The 24145-nt window shown below is 42.0% G+C and overlaps 2 protein-coding genes across 2 annotated transcripts; both read right to left on the bottom strand.

Moving 5' to 3' along the window:
* Positions 1 to 858: 858 nt before the first annotated feature.
* chrna2b (cholinergic receptor, nicotinic, alpha 2b (neuronal)) lies at positions 859 to 9938 on the bottom strand (the record flags this gene model as incomplete). The annotated part of the gene is made up of 6 exons (XM_080513790.1): positions 9842 to 9938; positions 6056 to 6207; positions 5370 to 5414; positions 5078 to 5187; positions 2629 to 3790; positions 859 to 984 (listed from the first exon to the last, which is right to left on the bottom strand). The coding sequence occupies exons 1-6, from the start codon at positions 9906 to 9908 to the stop codon at positions 859 to 861; spliced, it is 1662 nt and encodes a 553-aa protein (XP_080369916.1). The 5' UTR covers positions 9909 to 9938.
* Positions 9939 to 11199: 1261 nt separating this feature from the next.
* LOC308143144 (uncharacterized protein) lies at positions 11200 to 14739 on the bottom strand. Its single transcript, XM_080513854.1, has 3 exons — positions 14687 to 14739; positions 14037 to 14587; positions 11200 to 12315 (listed from the first exon to the last, which is right to left on the bottom strand). Exons 2-3 carry the CDS (start codon positions 14579 to 14581, stop codon positions 12177 to 12179), a joined length of 684 nt encoding a protein of 227 aa, XP_080369980.1. The 5' UTR covers positions 14582 to 14587; positions 14687 to 14739; the 3' UTR covers positions 11200 to 12176.
* Between the last annotated feature and the right edge of the window lie 9406 nt (positions 14740 to 24145).

Raw genomic sequence — 24145 nt, 5'->3', positions numbered from 1 at the left:
ACGTTTTTTTAATATGTACCAAAGATGCGAGTCCACTTCTCATGCAGTTGTCACAGTATGTCAATTCCAATAATGGTCACGTAATAGAAGAATGTATGATCCCATTAAAACTAATAATAAATAATCCATCAAATCTAAAAAACACTGTAGAAAAAGTGGGAGACATCCTATAGAGGTCGTCAGTCCATCACAGGTCAAACACATTTATACCTAACGTTAATTCAGGATCACCAATTACATATATGTTTCTCTGTGGGAGGGAACCAGAGGACATTTCAAGTGTCAATTCACATAATTGTATGTATTCATCCTTGTTTATGTCTGCAAGAGGAGTTTAGAAAGATTTAGTTGTATGTGAGTTTCATGCATTTTCTGATTAATAAAATAAATAAATCCCTCAACATTAATGTGAATGTCAACAAGATTAAAAAAATAAAAGAAGCTGTCATTGACTATAGTGTTGTGAAAGTAAATGATGAGAATATTTTCAAATTATAATCCCTGAAGCTACAGACAGAATAAGTGGCTCCCTGTAATGTGTTAGTTGGAGAGGCTGCAGGAGCTGACCTGAGGCTGACGTTTCACACCAGAGTTGAGCCACATCTGGACACCTGAACGTGGCATCATCGCTCCCAAAAAAACCAAAAAATGATTTAACATTTACCCCACTGGAGGTAAGAATTTGGTTTTAGTGATGTGTGGTTTTGTTTTTCACAGGGTTCGGACTGCGCGACACAAACTTGAGTCACGATTCCAGTTTTGAAACAGAGTTCAGTTACAGCTTAAATATCAAATATCACTCAAGTGGAAGTGGCTGTGATATTATGTTTTTAGTTTTTATTATTTCCCCTTCAAGCTTTAAATCATGCCAGCGAGCCACGGTGGCAGGAAAAGACCAATTGTCCCAAGCAGGCACACAATGATAAACATCCAGAGGAAGATACGGTCAATCACCATGGCGACATACTTCCAGTCCTCCTTCACCTGTTGAGATAAGAAAGAAAAAAGATCTGAGATGCTAGATTCAAGTATGTTTTGCTCACATGCTATGTCATACATTCATGTGTGTTTATTGTAGTTTGGTCTTTGTGAGGATATAGACATTTGTTTTATGAATACTCTGCACCACAACAAGCCAACACTTTAAAGTTTCGATTTATAGGTCATTATGGCTCTACTTTAATTTACTATGTGGACATCATTGCTTCAAATAGGTGGCCTTGAGTTGAAACGTTTTCAAAAGTCACTTGATTGTATTCAAATAGCTGTGCTGTTCTTTCTTCTGTTTCCCATTAAATTAATTCTCATGACAAAAACAACGATGTAGTTAGTATGCCAGGCCATGGGAGGGCGTTGTTGCTTGATTTTGTACTGAACACACAGACATCTGTGCAGAGAAGAATACGCTTTAAACGTGAACAAAATGGAGCGAACCCAACATCCGCATGGACTGATGACGCAGCGGATGCTATCAGGGGTGAGTCTCAACTATAAAACTACTGATATGGATGATAAAACTCGAATACAGACCTTAAGTAATAGCACTATGGGTCCGCCATGTTTGTTTACAAGTGGATGAGCGGAGGGAAGGGGAGAGATGCGCACGCGCAGTAACAAGCTACGCAGCCTCCAGCAGTCTCTGCAGCTGTGACAGAATCTTTCCACTTTGGGGGAGCCGGGATAAAAATATTTTGCGGATACAGAGGATCTGCACACTGTCGCCTTGTAAACAGACCCCCTCAAAAGTGAAAGTTTTGCAGATACACTCGTATTCGTTGTGTAAACGGAGGCCTCAGTTTTCCATCATTTCTCCACGGCTCCCTGGTGTTTGGGTGAATCTGATCGACTCACTGCACCAGTGTTCTCGTTGACTTCTTAATCATTTATTAACGATCAACTGAAAGTGAAATGTAAATGAGCAGGAGTTAACCCAAACGTGCTAAATTTGTTCTCTACGCTCTGTTCTTAAAACTGGTAACCTGAAAACTAAAATGGAGTAAAATACAAATAATACATTAACCGACTAATTGGACACGAGTACCTATACTAAGAAACTTGCACCGTCAAACTGGCATCAACAAAATTAGACATTTTGTTCAGAAGTGCGACTGTTAATAAGTTCGAGCTGGTTTTTCAAATTCGGCTTTAAATAAAATATCTGGTTCCAATAGTTGTATTTTTTTGCTTCTTGCTCTGTCATTCAGGTTTAGATTCTTGATTATAGTTTAGTAATTTGTAATGGTTGTATACTGGCCTTCTGGATTAAGTACAATGATCTATCATGATTGTATACATGAACTTTCTCTGCCTTGCAAATCCTGACAGTGGAAACTTGAGGAGACATGGGAAACGGCATGAGGGGAAAATCAAACGCAGGATGTCAACTGAGTCACAGTCTGACTATGAAACCTCAAAACTCGGTGGTGTAATACTGCTCTGCTTGCTGCCTGGTTAATGTTTAGGCTTTTGTCATTGTACAATATTGTTGACATCATGCAGACTGTATACATGCGGGATTTTTCACATCATACGGTGACTTTATATATCGATCATATTCTAAACTAAATGGATCACATTAATTGCAACTTGTACATCGCAGTACTGATGTGTATGAAGACAAACACTCACACTGAAGTCAGCGTCCTCAGCCCTCAGGTGGTCGGCGATGTAGTGCACTCCTTCTAGTGCGCGTATAACACTTGGTGAAAGCAGGAACGTCGAATCCCTGTTGTCAACTTTCGCCGGTCGCTGAGTGGGATTCACCCGGGCCCCCGTCAACTGTTTGTTTGCCCCTGTGGGGGTCTCCTGTCGGTTCTGGCTCTTCTGCGGGGTCTTTTGTTGCGTCGGAGGGGTCGACCCCGGCGGTCTGGGAGACGGCGGGCGGAAGGAGAAATAGGACGTGAGCGTCCCCAGCTCCAAGTCCTCGTAGCAACCCCTGTCGGAGTCCTCCAACGTGGTCCCGTCTCGTAACCAGGTGGCCGAGGTGCTGAGGAGGTGGCCGGTTTTGTACCCGGATAACCTGAGCTGCCGCCGCTCCGCCGCCGCTTCCTGCTGGAGCATCAGCAGCCTGCGACGCCGGCCATCTGGCGCAGGCCGCCGCATGAACAGCCAGCGCGGGATCAGGTCCAGGAACACGGAGTGGACCCAGCGGGGCATCTTGTGAGTGCTGGGGGAGCGGTGGTGCACGTTGAGCACGAACACGGTGATGACGATGGACAGGGTGACAAAAATCATGGTGAAGAGGAGGTATTCGCCGATGAGGGGGATGACCAGGGATGTGGACGGGATGATCTCTGTGATGAGCAGGAGGAAGACAGTGAGGGAGAGCAGCACAGAGATGCACAGCGTGATTTTCTCGCCGCAGTCTGAGGGCAGATAAAAAACCAAAACGGTCAGACAGGAGATCAACAAACACGGAATGATGAGGTTGATTGTGTAAAACAAAGGAAGCCGCCGGATGATGAAGAAGTAGGTGATGTCCGGGTAGATCTCGTGGCAGCAGTCGTACTTCTTGGTGTTGTACGTTCCCACAGCGTTGATGATGGCCCACTCGCCGCTCTCCCAGTAGTTGTTGAGGTCCACCGTGTTCTCGATTCGCTCCAAGTCAATCTTGGCCTTGTCGTAGGTCCAGGAGCCAAATTTCATTTTGCAGTTCTGCTGATCGAAGGGGAAGAAGGTGACGTCGATGCTGCAGGAGCTCTTGTAGATGGCAGGAGGAACCCAGCGGACTTTGCCCGTGTAGAAGAGGTGAGCTTTGGTCATGTGAGTCACAGCGAATTCGCCGTCGGCGCTGGAAATGGAGACCAGAGCATGTGAGCAACGGCAAACTACATCGACCTGTGGCGAAGTGCTTAAACGGATAATCGTTTCTTTTTCCTACTTTCTGGAAACCTGCTGCAGAAATAGTTTGTAATGATTTTCTCACAGTCTCCGTCAGTGATTCCTGCTCCACTCATCGCTGTAAAGGTGATAAGAGCTTCTGCGGGAGATGCAATATTAACTCCTTGTCATTTCATCCGTCTCACCTTCTACAATTTCACTACAAATTGTGATTAAATGGGCCTGATGGAGCAGAACTCCATCGTCAGCCTGCTTGGCTTAATCTTCGTGAGGTCACTTTAGGTGAAGGGGAAAGTGGTGGATTTTTAAAATCGACTTCACACGACATGTAGGGGCTACAGACACTAAGATATATGTGTTGTCGTTGACTGACCAATATATTTTAACATATTAAAGCCACACAGTCTATCAGCGGTCTATGTATTTCCAGTTGAGTCCACTAGGTGGCGACATCTTCATATTATTGAACATCCACTTAACAGTCATCAGTTTGACTCTATTTATTATGGGAAGAGTGTATTTTCTCGGAGGAAGTGTATTTGTGCCCAACTGCTGCATGTTTACAAACGGGAAAAATAATTAGCTTTCCTGTCCACTAGGCTGATGCGCTTTAACCTGGTTGTAGGTGGTGCATGCTACTGTGAAGTTTGGCTTTGGGTTTGATTTAAAGGTCAGGATCTTTGTGTCGTTTGCATGTTTGCCTATACGGATCCCCCACCAGCCAAGAACAAGCATGTCAGTTTTAATGGTGAGATTGTGATGGTCTGTCTTCAGGTGGGCTCTCGTTTTATGCAACCCTGGTTGGTTACTTACAGTAACTACTGAAAAACTACAAACCATTTAAAATGAGCAGTACATGTTTGGACACTGGCCTGGAGCGTAGTCAGTGTTATGACCATATGACAAGTAGATAAGGGACCAATAATCCATTTGATCCGGCTCCCAGCCACTATCAGTTAATCTCTTGAATTATGTATAACAGGAAGATCCACGCTATTAAATTGTGGATGTTTTTGTTTATTCTGTCTGGGATAACTCAAACGCCAATACTGGCTGGTTGGATGTCAGCTTGACCTCTGAGCAACATGATGCTCTTTGCTTTCAGGCCAAATCATTGACCAGTTAATAATAATAATAATAATAATAATAATAATAATAATAATAGGGAAATTAAATGTTGAAGCCCTGATGGTGTTTGTTTTCTTCAGCTGCTGTTTCAATTGCATGTCAGACTTACTTGTTATAGAGGACAATGTCTGGTACCCATATGAGCTCCGATGGCACCCTTATGGACGTCACGTTGTCGTAGTCTGACGGTCTCCAGCGAAGCTTGTAGTCGTTCCACTCCTGGGAGTTACAAACAACAGATGGTTTCTGTTTTACTCTTCTCGGGAATAAACTTAGTCTTTTATTCAACCTTTTCATGCATTCAGTTGTTTAAAAGTTCAACAAAGAAGAAAATACATGAGCTTTTTTTTGGTTTATGTTACTGTATCCTCACTGACATGTTTCTAAGAAATGCTTCCAACCTGTTTCAGCCACACGTTGGTTGTCATCATTTGGTTCTTCTCATCCTGACAGACAGACGGAGAGAAGAAAGTCAGTAATATACAGCTGAAGTACTGAGTTCAGGTCACAAGAAAAAATGTATTTAATGAAAGGTTTGTTAAACAATCTCATAATCCGGGTTGCCAAGTTTCAGTCAGTTTTCAAAAGTTGCTTTGGGCAACTATTGTCTTCTCTGTTGGTTGGGTTTGTTTTGAATGTAAATTACATGAGTGATCAGGGTTACGACACAGATGTAGAAATATTTTGACATTAATGATCATTTCTAGAACTTCTAGAAAAGTTATTCTGATCACATTATAAACCAGCCTGCTGTATTTTGAGGTTCCAGCGACAAGTAGGCCAAATGTTTTTTATGCATTTGAAGATGTAAATAGTGTAATAAAGGTCCACTGTGATCTGTAAGTTGTAAAGCACATGGTGAACTGAGGTATGATGTTGATTGGTTCATTAAAAGGAATTGTTGAAGAGGAAATGTATATTTTCCAAAGTAAATAAATACCTCTTAATCAATTACAGTGACTGTCAAACAGAAAAGAATTATGTGACAGTGATAACAAAATAATGATTTGAACTGAATCCCACTGGAATTGCACCAAAAACCGTAAAGGTCTGCCTCGTGTGCAACGGAATCTGTGTAAATGCTCACCACATCGATGAGCTGGGCTATGGAGAGTCCAAACTTGACGATGACCACATCGGAGATGTTTGGCACAGGCCTGGACCACTTGTTGTACCCAGCGAACAGCGTCTTGAAGAGCTCGTCTTCTGCGTGGGAGTGAGTCTTGTCATGGCAGAGAACTGTGGAGAAATTATTCCTTTTACATTAAACAGCACAACACTCACCTGAAGCCAAAGTCAAACATTCATGAAAGGCAAGTGGAATATGGGAGTAATGGAATTTATAAATCGGTCATGTTGATTATGTAGATTAACTCTGTCTTTCAGATTTATATGTGCATTCATTAAGTCTATATGAAAACCATTTTTGTTGTCGCTGCAATGTGGAGTCCCTCCTTCTTTTTTTTTAATTATAGCATAAGAACATGGGTAAAAATGAAGTGAGGCCCTTTGCATATGTTGGCACTAGATTAATTCCTGCCTTTGTTGAGAAGTTAATATTTATTAATGCTGGATTTAAATAATGTGAAAATTCAGCGTCGGATGAGAAAAGTCTATGTGTGAATCATATCCACGTTCTCTCATGCGTGTCTCCCTTAATCCTTTCTTAAAGTAGCAGTCAATCTGGCTGGTGTAATAGTTGTGGCTTTGGGAGTAAGGGCACGCGCCTTAAACGTGTCATGTTTCATCATGGAGTCCTTCTCTAAACTTCTAAGAATTTTACCAATAACGTCTCATCGATTCCACAAATCTCTTGATCTGAACTCCCCCAGGAGAGTCGCCTCTTTATGTGAAGTTGACCAGGTGGAGTGTGTGTGTGTGTGTGTGTGTGTGTGTGTGTGTGTGTGTGTGTGTGTGAGTGAATTGATTGTGAAATCGCAGTCAGGACACATTTGTGTCTCCACTCTGACTGCGTCACTGTATTATTTTTTTTCCAGCGGAATGAAAAGCGTGGAGATAGACGGACAGGAATCCCGTCCCGCGGGGATTACCGCCACCACCTTCATCAGTGTAGCCAGAGTCAATTACACACATCATTAGTTGCTGGTGTTAAGCGGAGGTGAGATCATCTCTCACCAGAGACGGATGTTTATTGTGTCGCTGTCTGTCACTCGGTATTACAGCTGATGCATAAAACTATTACCTGATGGTTTTCATTTGAAGTGCAGCGTGTGTGTGTGTGTGTGTGTGTGTGTGTGTGTGTGTGTGTGTGTGTGTGTGTGTGTGTGTGTGTGTGTGTGTGTGTGTGTGTGTGTGTGTGTGTGTGTGTGTGTCTGTCCACAATATCCTGGCATTTAAAAAGATAATTTCAGCATATATCTCATCTGGGCTTCAGTACCATCCCGTACCAGTACATAATGAAAAATTGTAATTATTAATTTTTTTGCTCACATCTTGGTTTTCATCAGGGAATCACTGAACATCATCATTTTTGTGCAACAGTGAAACTAAAGACACAGACAAAGCAATCAAAGGCAGGACAGCGTGAACTCTGCTCCTGTTTTATTCACTGTCATTTTATAGAATGTTATCGTATTTCATTGGGTTGTTTCACTTATTGCACCTCATGTTTCAGATTTCCCTCCATAATGACCATCACTGACATGTGTTATAATTTCTGCATGCCTGTGTAGTTCTACTGAAAGAAAAGGACTAGGGATCATCATTAAAGGTCACTAATGCCTCTAATAGAGCCCCAATTATTATAGTTGTGCAAAAACATAGCCCAGAATTTTTCCCTCCTGAAGTTGAAAAATCAATTTTATACTTTTTTGGGTGACTTTATTCATAAAAAGAAGCAAATATGTTGACGTTAAAATCCATAAAAAAAAATTTAAATAGAAAAAATCATGAGAGCTTCCACTTTCCAACTAGTTCAGGGGTGATAACCAGATGACGGGCTGAAGCGGTGCACAGACTCACCTCAGGAATACATGTCAATCCGATTAAATGAATTACTGGCCATGCTCATTACTTGCCTGGCACAATCAATATGGACCCGCAAAGCTCTGTGTGACACAGTTTTCCTAAAAAATTAGCCCTTTCCAGTAATTGTTTGTGGAAAACAGACATTAGAGGTGGTAATTAGTCACTGTTAATTTGCTCAAGTTGCACTTGGACCCTTCCCCTGCCATCATGAACTAATTTCAATCTGGCAAACAAACATGCACCAGAGACTTCTTATCCGCTCTCTTGACGGCCGGGGCAGCGCGTGCTCATCTGTCAGGTGCATCTGGCAAGCACCAGATGTGGGGTTTGCGTAAAGACTCTTGTGTGCCACAGATCAAAGCCTCCCGCCATGCCCAGTCTTGAAACGAGATGACACCTCCAAGCATCCAGCACGCTGAGCCGGGGATTTTTGGACAGTCGCCAAGCCCTTTGGCGAGGCGCATGAAAGCCCGACCAGCCCCGATGATCAAGTCAGCAGCTTCTCAAGCCAGAGGCACTCTCGCTGAAATTGGGCTGTCAAATACTGGCAGCAGAAAGTTCAACTCAAATACGACATGCAGCATTGGTGTTTTTAGTGTCCGTCTGTGAGCCTCAACGAGCTGTCGTCAGAAAGGCGAACTCTTTGTGTCCCGCTGTTCAGGTCAGCTGGCACGAGATCAGTTACCTGCATGTATGGTTGCTGTTGCACGTGAAGATGAAGGGAGGAGATGCAGTCTGTGCTGAAACCCACCAACATATGTCCTCGGAACGTGTTATTTGAGCCGTGTGAACAAGTCGTTTGGCATCCATGTGAAATCTACTGATTTGATCTGCGTTTGCAATTTTAGGCTCTACCGTCAAGCTTAAAGATGACATTTTCACAAATATTTGTTGGATATGCTTTTGGAAAATGTGAATAATTGCACTGGAGCAGCATATCTTTGGAGGGTTTTCAATTATTAAAAAACAAAAATCTGCCTATTTGAGGAATTGTGTTGATTTTAACGCTGAATTCTATCCATATTAACTCAGCATTTGCTGATATTGAACAAATGCATGACATGAAACTTCATTAGACATTTTCCTGTCCCACACCAGTCGCCTACATATCCTCCCCTCATTCTGGCATGGCAACCGCCATCCTCAGCATCCTTTTCCCCATCCCTCCCACATACACAGCAAACCATCTTATCCTCGTCTCCACTTTCCCTCCAAAGTGTCCAACAGGAGTTTTCCCTTTAAAGAACTCTTTCCCGATTTAGCCTATTTTGCTTACTCTCAGGGAAACCCTCAGGCCAGCCTCTTTGTGGTCAGTGCCACACTTCTACCATTACACTACACTGTGACCTTAAACATAGTTTGACAAATGCAAAGCATACATGAAAATACCAGGTCTGTTTTTTTTGTTTGTTTGTTTTCCTTATTCACCTTTAAATCTACAGTGAAACCTGCAGCTTTTGGCACATGTAAGGAAAAAAAACCTGCTTCATTCATCTCTTAAATTCTCCTCTGCCTTTACAGACCAGTGAAGGTGAAAGTGACTCCTTCTCCATGCAAATGGGGACACTTCTTGTGATATTTCTAAGATTGAAACCAAGTCGTTGCTTCAGTTGACTGAACTCATTTTGTTGCTTGAGATGTGTAACTTTTGAATAAAAATATGTGATGATTGGCTTGAGGAGCAAAATTAGGAAACATTGTCAGACTTGTAGAAGCTCGTTCTAAATTTAAACTTGATCTCGTGCTGGTTTTTCCAATGTGTCCCAGCGGGCTCCTTCGCAGACATCTTTCTGAAAGTGTCTCAGCAGCGTTAACGACCTTGATGACGCCGAAACTTGCCTTTCATGAGATCTTCACGGTGTTCAAAGCTGGAAAAAGTACTTACCTGCCCGACTCAGGAGGAGCACCCAGAAAACTGCCGTCCCCACAGAGAACAGGTGGTTGTATAGCATTTTGTAGACTCGGGTAATAAATGGCCGGAGAGCGCGCGGGATAGTCCGTCCACGGTGGAAACGTTATCTTGAACCCGCGGCGCGTGAGCAGCATCTGTCATCTTCGCAGCCGGGAGGCATATCAGGACAAACTCCGCCACAACTCTCACTATTACTGCCTTAACATCCGTGGGCGGGGAGCTGAAGACGGACTGTGCACCCCCTCACACACACACAAAAAAAAACTACTTAACAGTCTTCCAGTTAAAATCCCAGCACGGGTCGCGGTGAGCGCGCACTTCAGACGAGCGCTGCGCCCGCAGCCTCCGCGCGCTCAGTCGGAGAGCTATCCATCACTCGGTGCAGGATCGGGGAGCGGCGCGGTGCTCTACTCCGACTGTGGAAGCTCATTTCCATAAAGGAATCGTGAAACTGCCCACACAAATCTGCATTAAACTATCTACTTCGCGAAGAAAGTCAAGCTTCCTTTCTGCGCCAGATCCGGGTTCACCGTGCGCTTTTACGCATCGTGCCATGAACGCGGCGACCTTGCTGGGCTCACCGGTGGCTGTGTTTTATTTTAGATTCAGTTAATGAGTGGTTATTTCCAGGATCAGGCGCAATCGGACAGGAAACTGTGGGCTGTGAAGTCGTCAACCTGGCCACATCCACCCAAGAGAGACGGGACACGTCGGAGCTCCGGTCTTTAACAGCGCTCTCTCTCTCTCTCTCTCTCTCTCTCTCTCTCTCTCTCTCTCTCTCTCTCTCTCTCTCTCTCTCTCTCTCTCTCTCTCTCTCTCTCTCTCTCTCTCTCTCGCCCTCCGTAACTCACTCATTTGTCTACACTTTTAAAAATTTCTTTAAGAAAGTAGTGGAGTTTATTCTCGAAGGAAAATAACTACTTTTGATTATGCGATTTACTATGTTTTAATGCAATTCGGACGTATTGTTGAAAGTAGCTTTGCTGTCAGCACTGTGGTCCAGTCTGGTGACAGTTACAGCAGCTGTTTGAAATAATAGTGGCGCAAACTCGTGAGTTGACTGAAACCTAATTATGTCCACAAATCTGCTGTTTAAAAGATTAAAATCTTGATCCCCACAGCACTAAAACGCCAACGCCTCTCAATTCGTCTAAAGTCCAACTTTATTTATTGTTTATTTCTTAGAAAAGTTGTAATTTTCAAAAAAAAAAGTAACAGCTCATCAAGAAAAGGTAAGACACGAGAAAAACAACGGGTTAAATACATTTTGGGGATATTTCTATTGAAAACAGCTAGAGGGCAGACTAGTTGAATGAATAGTCCTGAAGTTCTGCCACTGCTCCCTGTCACCTATAATAACAGTGTAAAAGCTGTAAAAACATGATAATAAATTCATCAAACATCAAATGTCAAATTGCAAAAACATCAAACCAAAAGATGCTTTATTGTTGCTGCTTTTTTCCACCATGATCAAATACAGTTTCAACCATGCATTAGGCAAATTTATACAAGCGCACAGTTTATGGTTGCAAATATCAAAGCAATTCTCAGTCCACGAGTCTGTCTTGGCAAGGTGAGAGAGAGCAGAGCACAATAACCCTGAAACACAGCGGCAGTGTGAGTGATGTGTTTGATCAGGTAAATTAAGCTGCGTTATCTCATAAGCTTTATCTGCTCGGATTCACAGTTGTTTCAATTTTTTAAAAGGCTTTTCTGCAAACGGTACATATTCATGTGTAACAAAGTGTTCCCGGTGGTAGTTGCCTTCCCTTTATTTTTCGTCGTTACAGAAACAGAATCTCCACTGGCACACTCGTCTTTCTGAGTGTGTCCTGGCCTCCATCCTTACCCTGGAACCAGATGGCCGATGCATAGCTTCCTCTGGAGAAGACTAACAGAGTCATTACGTTTGCTCTCAGAAGGCCCATCTTGTTTGATCCATAAACACTCAGCTTGGCTCAGACTTCCACCACATACTGTTCCTATGTTTGACCTCACCAGATTCCAAACGGTGTCTGAATGGAAAATAACATTTCATTGGTTACAGGACTATAATGCTCACGAAAGAGTGTTTTCTTTCTTTCTTTCTTTTCCCACTGGGGTCTCTCACCCTCCCCTCATTGATAAAACCAAGTTGATCCCTGCAGTTGACGTCGTGGCCAGCCTTGGTACCTTGTTGCACCGCGGTTAATAAGAACAATAAATTGTCTGAAGATTTATTCCCCTCACACTGGGTCTCGCTCGGGACGCCAGACATCATTCGCAAGTTCAAGGGTGAGGAGCGAACATTGTTTTCGAAACCTTTTCGTTAGTGTCGGAGTTTGACGATGTCTTTCAGCTGCTTGGTGAATGAAGCGTGCAAGGCCTGCGATGAACTCTCCAACCTGCTGGCCATGGCTGCTGCGGCGCCGAGCATGTCATCGAAGGCCGAGGACTCGTCTCTGATTCTTCGCCGCGAGATGGAGCGAACCAGGAGGAGTGATGGGGCACCACATGTGGGAAGAAACACAGGTGAGTGAAAAATACTTCTGGACAGTAATACAATATAGGAGAAGCAACAAATACACTGCTGAAGCGAGGTACGTCATGGAAAAGACTGCAAAGTAGAAACCAGAATGATATATATAGTCTGCTTTAGATGCAGCAATGTTGTTGTTGTGTGTTAGGAAGATTGTTGAATTACAAATAATCTTGAATCCATAGCTAAAGGTTGTTATCATATCTGATAATTGCTGTTTTGTTTCAATTAATTAGCATTTCATAGACAGTAATGGTCATCATGAACCAAAACCAATATTTACAGATGACTTCAAAACTGAAATGTCACAAAAGTCATAAAAAACAAAACAAAAAGAGACAAGGAGCTCATGGAAAGGAGAAACTAAACTGCCAGTAACATGGCAAAACAGTGAGGCTACAGATTGGCAGTCTGCGAGTGAAATGGTATCAGACAAGCAGGAAACATCAAGAGGGCGGACAAGTAGAGAGAAAACGACCCATTTTGTGCAATCGGGGGCGGAGCTCATTGTCATGGGGGAGGAGCATTGGATCACATCCACACACTGAGCACTCATGGTAGGAGAAATGGACACGGTGTGACAAGAGGTGATCAAACAGACAATATTACTGACGCCAGACGGAGAGACGTTTTTGGAAACCACGAGGTTTCAGTACGACAGGTTTTCTGTGTTATAGCGCAGAGTGGATGAGAGTGTAACGCAGAGTGGAGATGATGAAAATGTCTATATTTTCATCGAAAACAAACAATTGCTATGGAAAATGACCACAATCTCAACACAAAGCTTGGTGGTTTGACCAGATTGGAGCCTCCGGAGGCCGGATTCAGCTCACAGGCCTTATGTTTGACATCTTTGACACACAGTTTGTAGAAAACCTTTTTTGGGTTTTTTTTTTTTTACAAATAGACGACCTGTGCAATCCCAGTTGTATAAAGCAGACAGAGGCCTGCACTTTGAGGAGGGATTAAGTAATGTAACTTCAGGACTTAAACCTGATTTATAATGCCACAATGGTGCTCAACCTTTTCATAGATGTACATTTTGAAATCCTAACCTGCAGCTTGTGATCCAGACAAGAATCCAACAGATATAAAAGCTTGTCAACTGACCAATCAGCTCTCCTGGAAATTGGACCTACTAATTAGTGGAGCACTTATGGAGATTAACAAGTCCAAGTTTAATAAAGTGCTGTATAATAAGTTGAATGGAAACCTGGAGCCCGGCCATGTTGATCCCACGTCGTAGAACGGGGGCCTGGGTCGATACAAGTTGAGGTTGATAAGCTAATCAGCTTATTGATTAACTGATCCATCCCTATTCATTAAATGCTTTTTTTCTTCTCATTCATTGAGTTGCCCTCACTAGAAGTGAGCAGATCACACACAGATGAGAATTGGTGAATAGCTTAGTGCCGTCACAGTCTGACATGTCTGGTTGTGGTGAACAGATGGACGTGAATTTTTTTCATTGAAATGCGGAATGAACATCATCCAACGGACTTGCAATAACTCTTATACCTAAATACATTTTCATGCCAATAAATTTTGTGAGTTCCTTGTACAATTTCTTCAATTTGTCGCTCACCATTATATACACAAATAAATGTTATATTTTGCCTATAAAGTGCACATTTGATCTGCTGCACTCACTTCTGCATGCCAATATGGGAGTGTGAGGTATCTCCCTCCAGCTGCTTCTCCAAATCCTCTTCAGCTTTCTCCAGCACTTCATGGCAGCTCTTATGGTCCTCTTGGATGCCGATGACATTTTCCTTGATCACGTCTTCGTAGCTCTGCTCTCCCATCTCCGCTCCCACAAACTGCTCCAAGTTCTCCATCACCGCCTTGTTTCCCTTTTGTATGGCCTGCAGAAAAGCCAGCTCCTCTCTCTGAGCCTTCAGCCTTCGAGCCCAGGCAGCGTTGGTGTTGAAGAAGACTGAGCACTTGTCCGGCTGCGGCTCGTAGTGGAGCTCGGGTGAAGGCGGCGGTGGGAAGAAAGCTTCCGATGTGCTCCAGTGATCGTTGATTTTCACCTTCACAGGCTCGTCGCCGACCGCCTGCATCGTGCTATTGGTGGCCGTTGTCGTCGAGGAGATGTCAGACCCTGACCCCCAGTCACCGTCTCCGCTCTGGCAGAGGGCTGGGGTTGCCATGGATACCCAGGCCACGATGACGATCATCCAGCGATGCCACATGGCGACCTGAAAGGAGGCAGAGGTAAGGAGTCTACACTTTAAAGGGGTCATAGTATCAAAATTCCCTTTCTAATAGTTTTCCAACAACAATATGTGTTCGTATACCTGAGAATGACCAGAAGTGAGGAAAGTGTGTCCTCTCTGTCCCCGTCTTGTTTCAGTTTTTAAAACGTGTGTTGATCTCATGAGCCAATCAGAAATCAAACCCTATACAGTGTCAGCCAATCTCAATCAAAGTAGGTGCTCCCTTTGACTCCTCCCACAATCAGGCAGCTCTGCTCTGGCACATGGCACCACGACAGGAAATACTTCCTCCTCTTCTCAAGACGGGCATGTTGTGGGTGGAGCCAGTCTGGCTCACACAGACACAGCAGATTCTGAATGCAGCTCCTATGATCCAATATTCAAATGGAGGGAAATGAAATAAAAGTTGGATTTGGGACAAAAAACTTTGAATACAAGGTTTTTGGATCAATAATGTGAAAGTGTTGAAAAGCTGCATGATATGATGCCTCTAAAGCAGATTAGAGCAGGAGTGTTAAAGACGAGGCCTGTGGTCCAAAACTGAACACACATGAACGAATCACACAAATTGTGAAAATTGCCAAGAAAACATTGTTGTTGTTTTTATGAATACATTTCTTAACGTGACCTCTGAGTCAAAGCCATGCTGTCAGAGTGAGCTTGTAAAAATAATGTGCATAATGCGACAGCTTTAGGTTTTGTTGGACATTGCACTGCATTTTGCACAAGAACATATGATCAGATTTGGATTTGGGTTGAGATCGTAGTCGTTTTTCATTATAATTGTTTGGTCTTGTGAAAATATAGAGATTCTCATTCCCTTATTTTCAGCGTCATAACAAAGAAAACTTTTTAAAGTTTAAACCGAAAGGTAATTTGAGCAATTTTTCATTGGTCCTGCCTACTCTAGATGAAATTGGTTTGTTTGTGAAATGTGTTTGAATTGACACCCCTGCTTTAGGCTATTGATGAATATCGCTTTTCTATATTTTATTGTTAAACAGCATTGGACATTGGACACGGTTATTTTCTATATTATACATAGTAGCTAAATCTGCTCGGTGCTTTGAACTCATTTTCCTGATTCAGATCTTCTCTGATGGATCTTTATGTTACTAATCCTTGTGTCGACATAAATCAAACTGCTGTCATTCACACCACTTGCATGTCATCATTGGTTTACCAAGAAATCATTTTGTTGTCTGTATGAATACATCCTCGATCTGCCTCATGATGTTTGACATTTAGCAGCATTATTTGTAATTCCTGGTCGCCATTCCCCCCGTCACACCTTCTGCACCAACTGGGATATAAAACCGGCTCCTATTTAATCTTTAATACTGTATACGCTTAGAAATGTGATGCATATTTCAACAGTGGCCATTTCATCGCATATATAGTTTATCAGGTGACATTTCCTTTTCCTTTAACTTTTGTTAAATGTCACTTACATCGGGTATCATTTTATAAAATGCAATATGTATGAATCAGTCAAACAACCAGGCTGCTGGAGTTGTAAATCTGATCCCGGTGATATAAAGAGGATGAGTGGGAATGCTTTTTTTATTACCTGGCACTGTTGACTCCACCGATTTTTATGGCAAAAAAGTTTCTTCACTCAACATCATCTGCAGTTTTAACCAACCAGTTTACAGCTCGTTTGAATTCAACTACACAAGACGACCTGATGACCTGCCCAGACTTTACCTGGCCTCACCCTCGTAGGCAGCTGTGATTATCAACAGCGACCGGTGGAGCGTAAATCTCCATCCTTTGGCAGCCTGAAGGTCCAATTTATGCAACTTGAGGTTTTGATATTGAATTCTAAATCAGAATTTGACTTAATCTGGGGAGATACTTGTTTTTTCGACCCTGACCTCTTCTGAAATTGGTTTCAATTAAACTAACAAAGTTGCGAATGCACTCCCAGAATATTCAGAAATGTTTTCTTTAAAAAAAAAAAAAAAAAATTGGATTCGTTTTTCATCGAGATCCACATGATTGCAGATTTACTTGTGCATTTCAAGAGAAAACACCAGGGTTTTCTGATTAAAATCTTTTTTCATTACTCTTATTTTTTTTCCGTTCTTTCTCATTCGTGCCGCCTGACTTGTGGTCTCAATGGTGGTGGGAGTTTTACATTCTGTGGTCGAGCCGTGGTGTAGACTATGCGTAACTTGTCGTGCTACTGCTTTGAAAGGTTGTTTTTTCTTCTTTTTTTTCAGCGTTGTGTTGTTTTTAGTGTCATCGTAAAACCCTGACAACATCTGAAAGAGTGCGAAGCGTGAGCTGCTTGTACACATCTTAAGCCATCGCAAAGCCTTTTCTCCTCTCCATCTGGAAATGTATTTAAAAAAGCCTGAACCAGGCATGTGAGGTTAAGTCGAGACACCGCTGGGTTCTTTCTGCCGTCGGTAGCACATTTGGTTTCAGCTGTAGTTTTCTCTTACAGCAGCCACACAACTATTCAAAATCCTCACAGCTATAGTGGAAATTTCAGTTGGGTAGTCTTGTCCTTATTGTCCAGTACTGCCAGTTTGTAGAAAAGATGCTGTAAAATAGTCTTTTTTTTATTTTTAAAGATGAGTTGTGGCGTGGTCTGGACTCTTAAACTGAACCAGTGCTGGCTCCCTCTGTGTGTTATTACTTTAAATGGTGACCTCATATACGTTAAAGCAGATGTGAGATGGGGAGAAAACAGAAACCTTCAAGCCAATTTGAGTTGCAAACAGAGACACAGTCCAGGAGCTGGGTGTCCTGTTGTTAGAATAATAAGATTGCTTTCTTGTGACTGACGTGTGCATTGTAACAGACAGACCGATATCACCGCCGGAATAAACCAAGACTTAATGAGTTCCCTCAGTGGTGACATGTGTCATAATGAGAATATGGATTAGATTGATAGCATCTCCTGCTGTATGCGTGGGCTTTGTCATCTTGACCACTTGAATATTACAGATACTATCCACTCATGAGTACACAGAAAAGAAGTGAATAAATATTCCCGGTATCTATATATTGAAAACAGACTTTGAAAGAAGTCTAGAATATTTGTTGTAAACTTGCTGAATTATAGATTTAAGATAGATGCCTAATACCAAGATGCCTAATAGCCAAATACCCTATATCAAGGGTGTCAAACACATTTTAGTTTGGAGGCCAATTACATGTCGATCTCATCTTCAGTGGGCCACATTGGAAAAATGGTTCCATAATACCCTTTGAATTTAAGCGTTAAAGTTTTTCTTTGTTGTGGCGCAGCACATAGTTGATGAAGGATGCACAATAACGATTGTTACCAATGATTATCGGCCCAATATTAGAAAAAAATTACATCACACACAAGCCTGATAATTACATTTTTTACCAATACCAGATCCAATTATAGATAGCCAATATTGCCTTGATTTTGATCATTCTCAGTCCATTTGTTTGTTTTGTGATACTGTTATCACGCGCATTCCATCATAGAAATATAGAAACACAGTTTCTATATTTCACATTAACACATCACGGTTTATGAAAACGACACCACAATTGCAGTACGCATTAATTGCTCAGCCGGTGTGCCGAGAGGGGGCAAATAGTCTCCCGGTTTCAATACATCCATCCTATATCTTTTCTCTTCTTCACCTGCCAGCATCAGTTGCGAGAAGGAGGAAATTATCGGTCATTGGTCTCAGTGGAGAAGAATTTCACAAAATTGCTTGGTGGTTTTGCAAGCTGTTTTCAGCCTCTTATGAAACACATTTGGCCCACATGCTTCCATTCCGGACACCCCTGATGTATAAGGAGCAAAATGCCACCTGGTTGCCATCATCATCTTAGCAGGTAACCAGTCCATCACAGGGCAAACACAGACAGACACTTGAATTCACACAAATGTAGAGCCACCAAATAACTTCAAATGCTTGTTTGTAGACTGTGGAAAGCGATATACACACACTGCAGAGAGGCCCTCAAGGTCTTCTCACTGAGAAGCCAGAATACTAACCACTTATTAGACTGTGCAGCCCAAGACGCTGTAAAGCATGTCCTAAACTTTTTTTTATTTTTATTTTTTTATGACTGTGCGTTTATATTGCATTTGTTTGAGCTTCAATAAATAAAAAACTTACGGCACAATGTGACGACATTCAGTCTATTGAGGTAACGCTGCCAAGTAAAAATGTAATTCATCTTAAAATATAACATGATTGTGTCTGTGTTCAATGGCCATCGCAGCAGTAAAAGGACATTTAGTGACATTCACTCGGTCTCTCAAAAGCCTGCAGAACTGAAGCACACATGCTCTCCCCTCTGTGAGTGTGACAGACTGGCAGGAGCAAGTTCCCCTTTGTCTTTTAGCAAAATGTCTGCGCGGTTTCCACACCGGCGTCTTACGGTTGAGTTGAAACGGAGTGTGAGACGCCCTGTGACCTGCAGGGACCTTTCTTGGCTTCGGAGTAAAGGCTCCGTCACTCTGAAGTGGCTTTTATAGGCTGACTTTTCTGTTGGCTTAAAATAGCAGAAGCTTGACAAGAAAGCAGACATGAGCTCACTCCACCATTTGGATATTGTAGTTTGTTTGTGATTTAAAAAGGGATTGACTCCCTCTCAAAAGAGCCTTAATGATTGATTTAAAAAACAACAACTTCTTATTGAAGGTCTTTTTGTCTCTTTCTTCTTGAAATCAAAAACGACTAATTCATCTCCCTCTAAGCCGTCTTATTATTTAATAGGACACAAAGTTGTTGTTTTTTTAATCATCAACATCATTAATGCTATGATACAATATATGTTGCAGGGAAAAAGTGTTTATTTGGATTTTTTTATTTTTGAAAAAAGGTTGAAATCAAATCAATCCAAAATAAATTTTAACATCTCAAAATGCAAGTTATTGGATCTCTTTAAGTAAAAGGGAAGAAACTGACAATGCACTGTGCTGAATTGCACTTTCCATTTAAAAGTCGCATATGGTGAATCTGAGTGGGCTATACTGAGCGTCTCCGGCTTTTGGCCCTGCTTGTCAAAGTTTGAACAAGTGTTTCACAACTGTCACAACACAACTGCCTCAATGTTACTCTGAGGAGGATTTTGGGAAGCAGAGAAAGACCTGGCACCAATGTGTTTAACTTTTAAAGAACGAAAAGTCATCACGAAAGCGAAAGTATGCATTGTATACATACTTCTGTGCGCCTATCTGAATACTGTACATGTACAAAGACTATACTCAAAAGGTAGTCGTGGTATTTCACAACTATCTATTGAAATTTCAGTACAAATGCATTGGAATGAATGTGGATTTCCATGCAATGCTGTGTACCTTTTTTCTTTTTTTAAAACAGTACAAGGTGATCCAACTCCTGAGCCTGTGTAAAAAAAAAAAATCATAAATGAAAATGTCAAACTCACCCAACTCCAGTGATATTTCACAACGAGAATCTGCCACTTCCACTCTCCCGGTCAAGCACATCGACTTAAAAGCTTCAGGACGACCATTTAGAAGGCAGGAGAACAAATACTTGGTTTTCTTCTTCATGTCAGGGGGGGGAAAAAATGCAGACACACGCACACACACAATTAGGGTTTGGCTGGAGAGCGTGGTCGTCTGTGTGCCCCTGTTTTGCTGCTGGGAGGGATGTGGTAGGGGAGGGGGATGTTTAGGGGGAGGAAAAAAAAAAGAGGCTGGAACTGAATGATTTCTTTCTTTGCTGTGGAAAGAGGGGCTGGTTGAAGGAGGGGGAAATACGAGTTGTAATCTACATCACATCTGGGGTCTCAGGAAGCGCAAGGGCCACTTAACATGAGGGGGGAAATGTCTTTTAAAGGCCTTGATGGATACATTTACTCTTTAGTAAAACATATGCACTAATAGCAGAAGTTTGAAGTTTTAATGATTTCATAAGTTATCTGTAGTTTTGATTATCATGTGGTGAAAAGTATAGAATAGCAAACTGGCTAAGACACAAAGCGATTGGCATATCTATTGCAAATATAATTTAAAAATGACAGAAGTTAATGATCTTTAATTTTTTTTCAACTTTGATCTAACTTAACGTGGTGTGTTAGGACGATGGTGAAGGCAGGACGCCCCACCCGGGCTGAGGTGTCCTAGTGTCTCCGGGTCAAACACACAGACGGTCGACTATGAGGAATACATCGACATTTCAAGTCTGCTCTTATTCTGAAAAGCTTGAGTGGAGTACCAGGACAGAAACCGTGCGAGCACAAGAAGAACGTTCAGTACTCCTACTACTTCACCCTGCTGCCCTGAAATTAAACATAATTCATGTAGTCGAGGTGACAACCATAGAATTCTTGTGTATTAGTTTTCTTTTGTCGTTAAGATTAATTTCAGAGTGAGCGTGAAAGATGGTCACCCACCAACAGGTGACGTCAGCTGGCATTCGTTATTTTGGTGGTGGAAATGATTGAAAACACAGCGGTTAGCGCTTTTGCCACACAGCGACTGCGTGTTCTCCCATGTGTGCGTCGGTTTCCTTCGGTTACTCCGGTTGCCTGCCACAGTCCACAAACAAGCATGTGAGGTCAATTGATGACCCTAAATTACACCGAGGTGTGAGTGTGAGCATCGGTCACTGTTTGGTGACCTGCCCTCGCCCATAGTTAGCTGGATGTGGCTCCAGCACCCCACGACTCTTCACAGGATGAAGTAGAAAATGGATGGATGAATGGAAGCTACTGGAAGCCACTATATTGTAACTCTGATATTCTTAACCAGCAATGGCAGAGACCCATTGGATTGTATATTCAAGCAGAGCATGTAAACAACCTGCAAAGTTAAACTCATTATAACAGAAAATAGAACATGTCAGAAACAAACAGATCTCTTGGTTCAGGTGAAGACAAGATCCTCAGAGTGATTCATTATTATTATTCAGAGATTCAGCAGAAACAGTGAAATGTTGGACCTGGATGTTGTCGAGCTCCATTATGTTCATAATATTGATAAAGTTTCCCGATTTGCGTCAACGAGCCTCATTGCTGTGTCACACCCCTTCATCTGTGGTAATCGTTTCATAACTGCTGCAGGACAAAACTTCTGTCCAACAGTCATGAAAGAGACTTCTTAGCATTTTAAGTGAAATGAAATAACACTGCACAAACTGAGCCATGTTTGTTTTTGTTGACACTTCTGCATTTGCGTGATGCATTTTTATTACCAGGTCAAATGATCTTGTCTCAAAGGGGAGTAATAAAACAAAAATGTTGAGGAGCAGAATGAGCATACGTACTCCTGGAACAATGCCCAGGGCAGATATTCAGCCCTTGATCGCGGAGGTACAAAACCGTGACATCTGCTGATGGCAGCCAATAATCCCGATCAGTTCCGCTCTGAGTGATTCACCACAGATCCTGCAGTTCAAAGTTTATCTGGAGGGGAAGTTTTGAAAGAGATCTGTGATCTTTATCAACATCTAATCTGTATCTGAGCCTTCACAACATTGACAGTTCAACCTATCAATGAGGAAAATACACATATTTGATGTTGCAGATAAGCAGGTATTTGACTGTTGTGCTTCTTTTGATCACATACAATCTGTACTTCTGTCTGCCTGGATTTTCACGTCAGACACAATCTTGCGGAGCCCTTCACATCTGTTGTTCATTTGGGCAGGACCAAGAGGGGAAACAAAGCAATAAAGTGTTTCCTTTCAGTTTATGTTCGCCACCAGTTTGTACAAATGAATCAAAAGCCAAAACATGAAGTCATGTGTACTGACAGGCGTCTTCATTGTCGGCCGCCGATGATACAATGGCAGGCTTTTAGTCGTGAAGCACTGTAGAGTCATTTCAATGCATGTGTGGAGAGAAGAGCTTGAATAAAAGAGCTGATTAGTCGAAGCTGTTGTTTTTGGAAGAATACCAGAGAGCATTTTTAAAGTGGTGTCGCTGACTAGTTTTAGAATGAAGTGTGGCGACTGTGCTTTACTCACAAATGCAAAAAGGGCAAGTTTGTGCCTATTTTGAAGATAAGAAATATAAATAAAGGCCTGTCTGTGGTCTTGTTTACATTCCAAAAACATGCAACACCACAACCACAAGGCTTCAGCTTTCATTCAAACTGGGGGGGGGGGGGGGGGGGGGGAGCAACAACACAACGATCTGAGCCGAGACATTTATGATGCTGCCATGGAAACCAGCTACCTCGTGGCACAAAGCCATGTTATCATGGTGAGTTTGTAAAAACGTGCAACAGCTATAGGAGTTTTTTGGACATTTCATTGCATTTTCATTAAAACTGGTTTTACGTTTCGATTGTAATGATTTTCAGTAGTAATTCTTTGGTTTAAACATCGACATTTTCATCACAATTACTGGCACAACAATTTTAAAAAGAATTACTGTAAGTAAAAATGTAATTATGGCACTATTTTACCGGTCCGGCCCACTCAAGAACACATTGGGCTGTATGTGGCCCCTGGAATGAATAAATTGTTTGACATTCCTGTTTGTTTGACAAATGTCCGTGTTTGGTTGACCCAAGCAGATATGTGAGGAGTGAAAGTGTTCTTGAGTCACATCCTTCCTAATATAGCAAGAGCTTCTGTGTTTTTTGGTCGAGACACATTTATAAACAACTCAGCAACAACATATATATACACATTATAATTTATAATAATTAGAAAACCACATAGGCTAAAAATCAAAATAGTAACAGCAAAGATTCAAATCACAAATGTAATGTTATATGAACCAAGATTTATGTGGACAAATTCAGTCTGACAAAGTTAGAGGAGTTCAGAATTCTATGAAATGTCCTTTGGTTGTATGTAATAAACACGTCATTAATTCAAGTGCCAGTTTGCTTTGGAAGGTGAGTTGTGATTGATCTATGATTCAAAAAAAAGGAAAAAAGGATGTTCTTTCAACAGCATATTTAACAATACTGTATAGTTTATAAGAACTCGATGTAGCCGCTGGAGATTTATTCTAATGTATTTTCCAAACTGGCCCAGAATAACACATCTCACGAAATATCATCAGTCTTTGATCTGGTTTTGGTTTTCTTTTGTTGAACTATTTACATAGTTGTCGCTCCAATGTTTACAAGAGCCTTGAGGAAGATTTAACAACACCTGTGAGCCGCACATGCGACCCTGGCGCTGCACCGAGCCAGATGGTCCTTGTCAAATATCGCAGCCTTAAAAGCCCGCCGCTCTGTTTGGACACGCATGTGGCATGTTCAAGATGCCGTTTAATTCTCTTTGAGGTTGGAGAAGCACCATGTGGGGAACACTTTTTATCCTCAATGTAAACTATGTCACGGAATCGACGGGAAAAATCCTTGACAAGTGTGATGAATGTTACATGACGTGGAAATGAAATACAGGAGCTTCCATTGCATTTGTGGGAAAACGTGTTTTTGAGATCGCCGTTTAAATTATATAGGAGGCTGCAAACTCAGTCATCCATGACTGGGGATGAATTTGTTGAAAAGTGGATTTTCTGATTTCGATCCTCTGTAATGTCAGTGTTTTTCTGTAAACTAGATACAGATGTATTTCACAACATATAATTATCACAGCTCACCAT

The sequence above is a fragment of the Blennius ocellaris genome (assembly GCF_963422515.1).
Source record: "Blennius ocellaris genome assembly, chromosome: 18".
NCBI classification, from domain to species: Eukaryota; Metazoa; Chordata; class Actinopteri; order Blenniiformes; family Blenniidae; genus Blennius; species Blennius ocellaris.
This window is presented reverse-complemented; position numbering and strand designations above follow the sequence as displayed.

Excerpts from the sequence above, each read along its gene's own strand:
- LOC308143144 (XM_080513854.1), bottom strand. The coding sequence starts at position 14,581 with ATGTGGCATCGCTGGATGATCGTCATCGTGGCCTGGGTATCCATGGCA. Across the intron at positions 12,316-14,036 it reads TCCCATATTGGCATGCAGAA|AATCAGAGACGAGTCCTCGG; the intron begins GTGAGTGCAGCA and ends CTCGCGGCGAAG.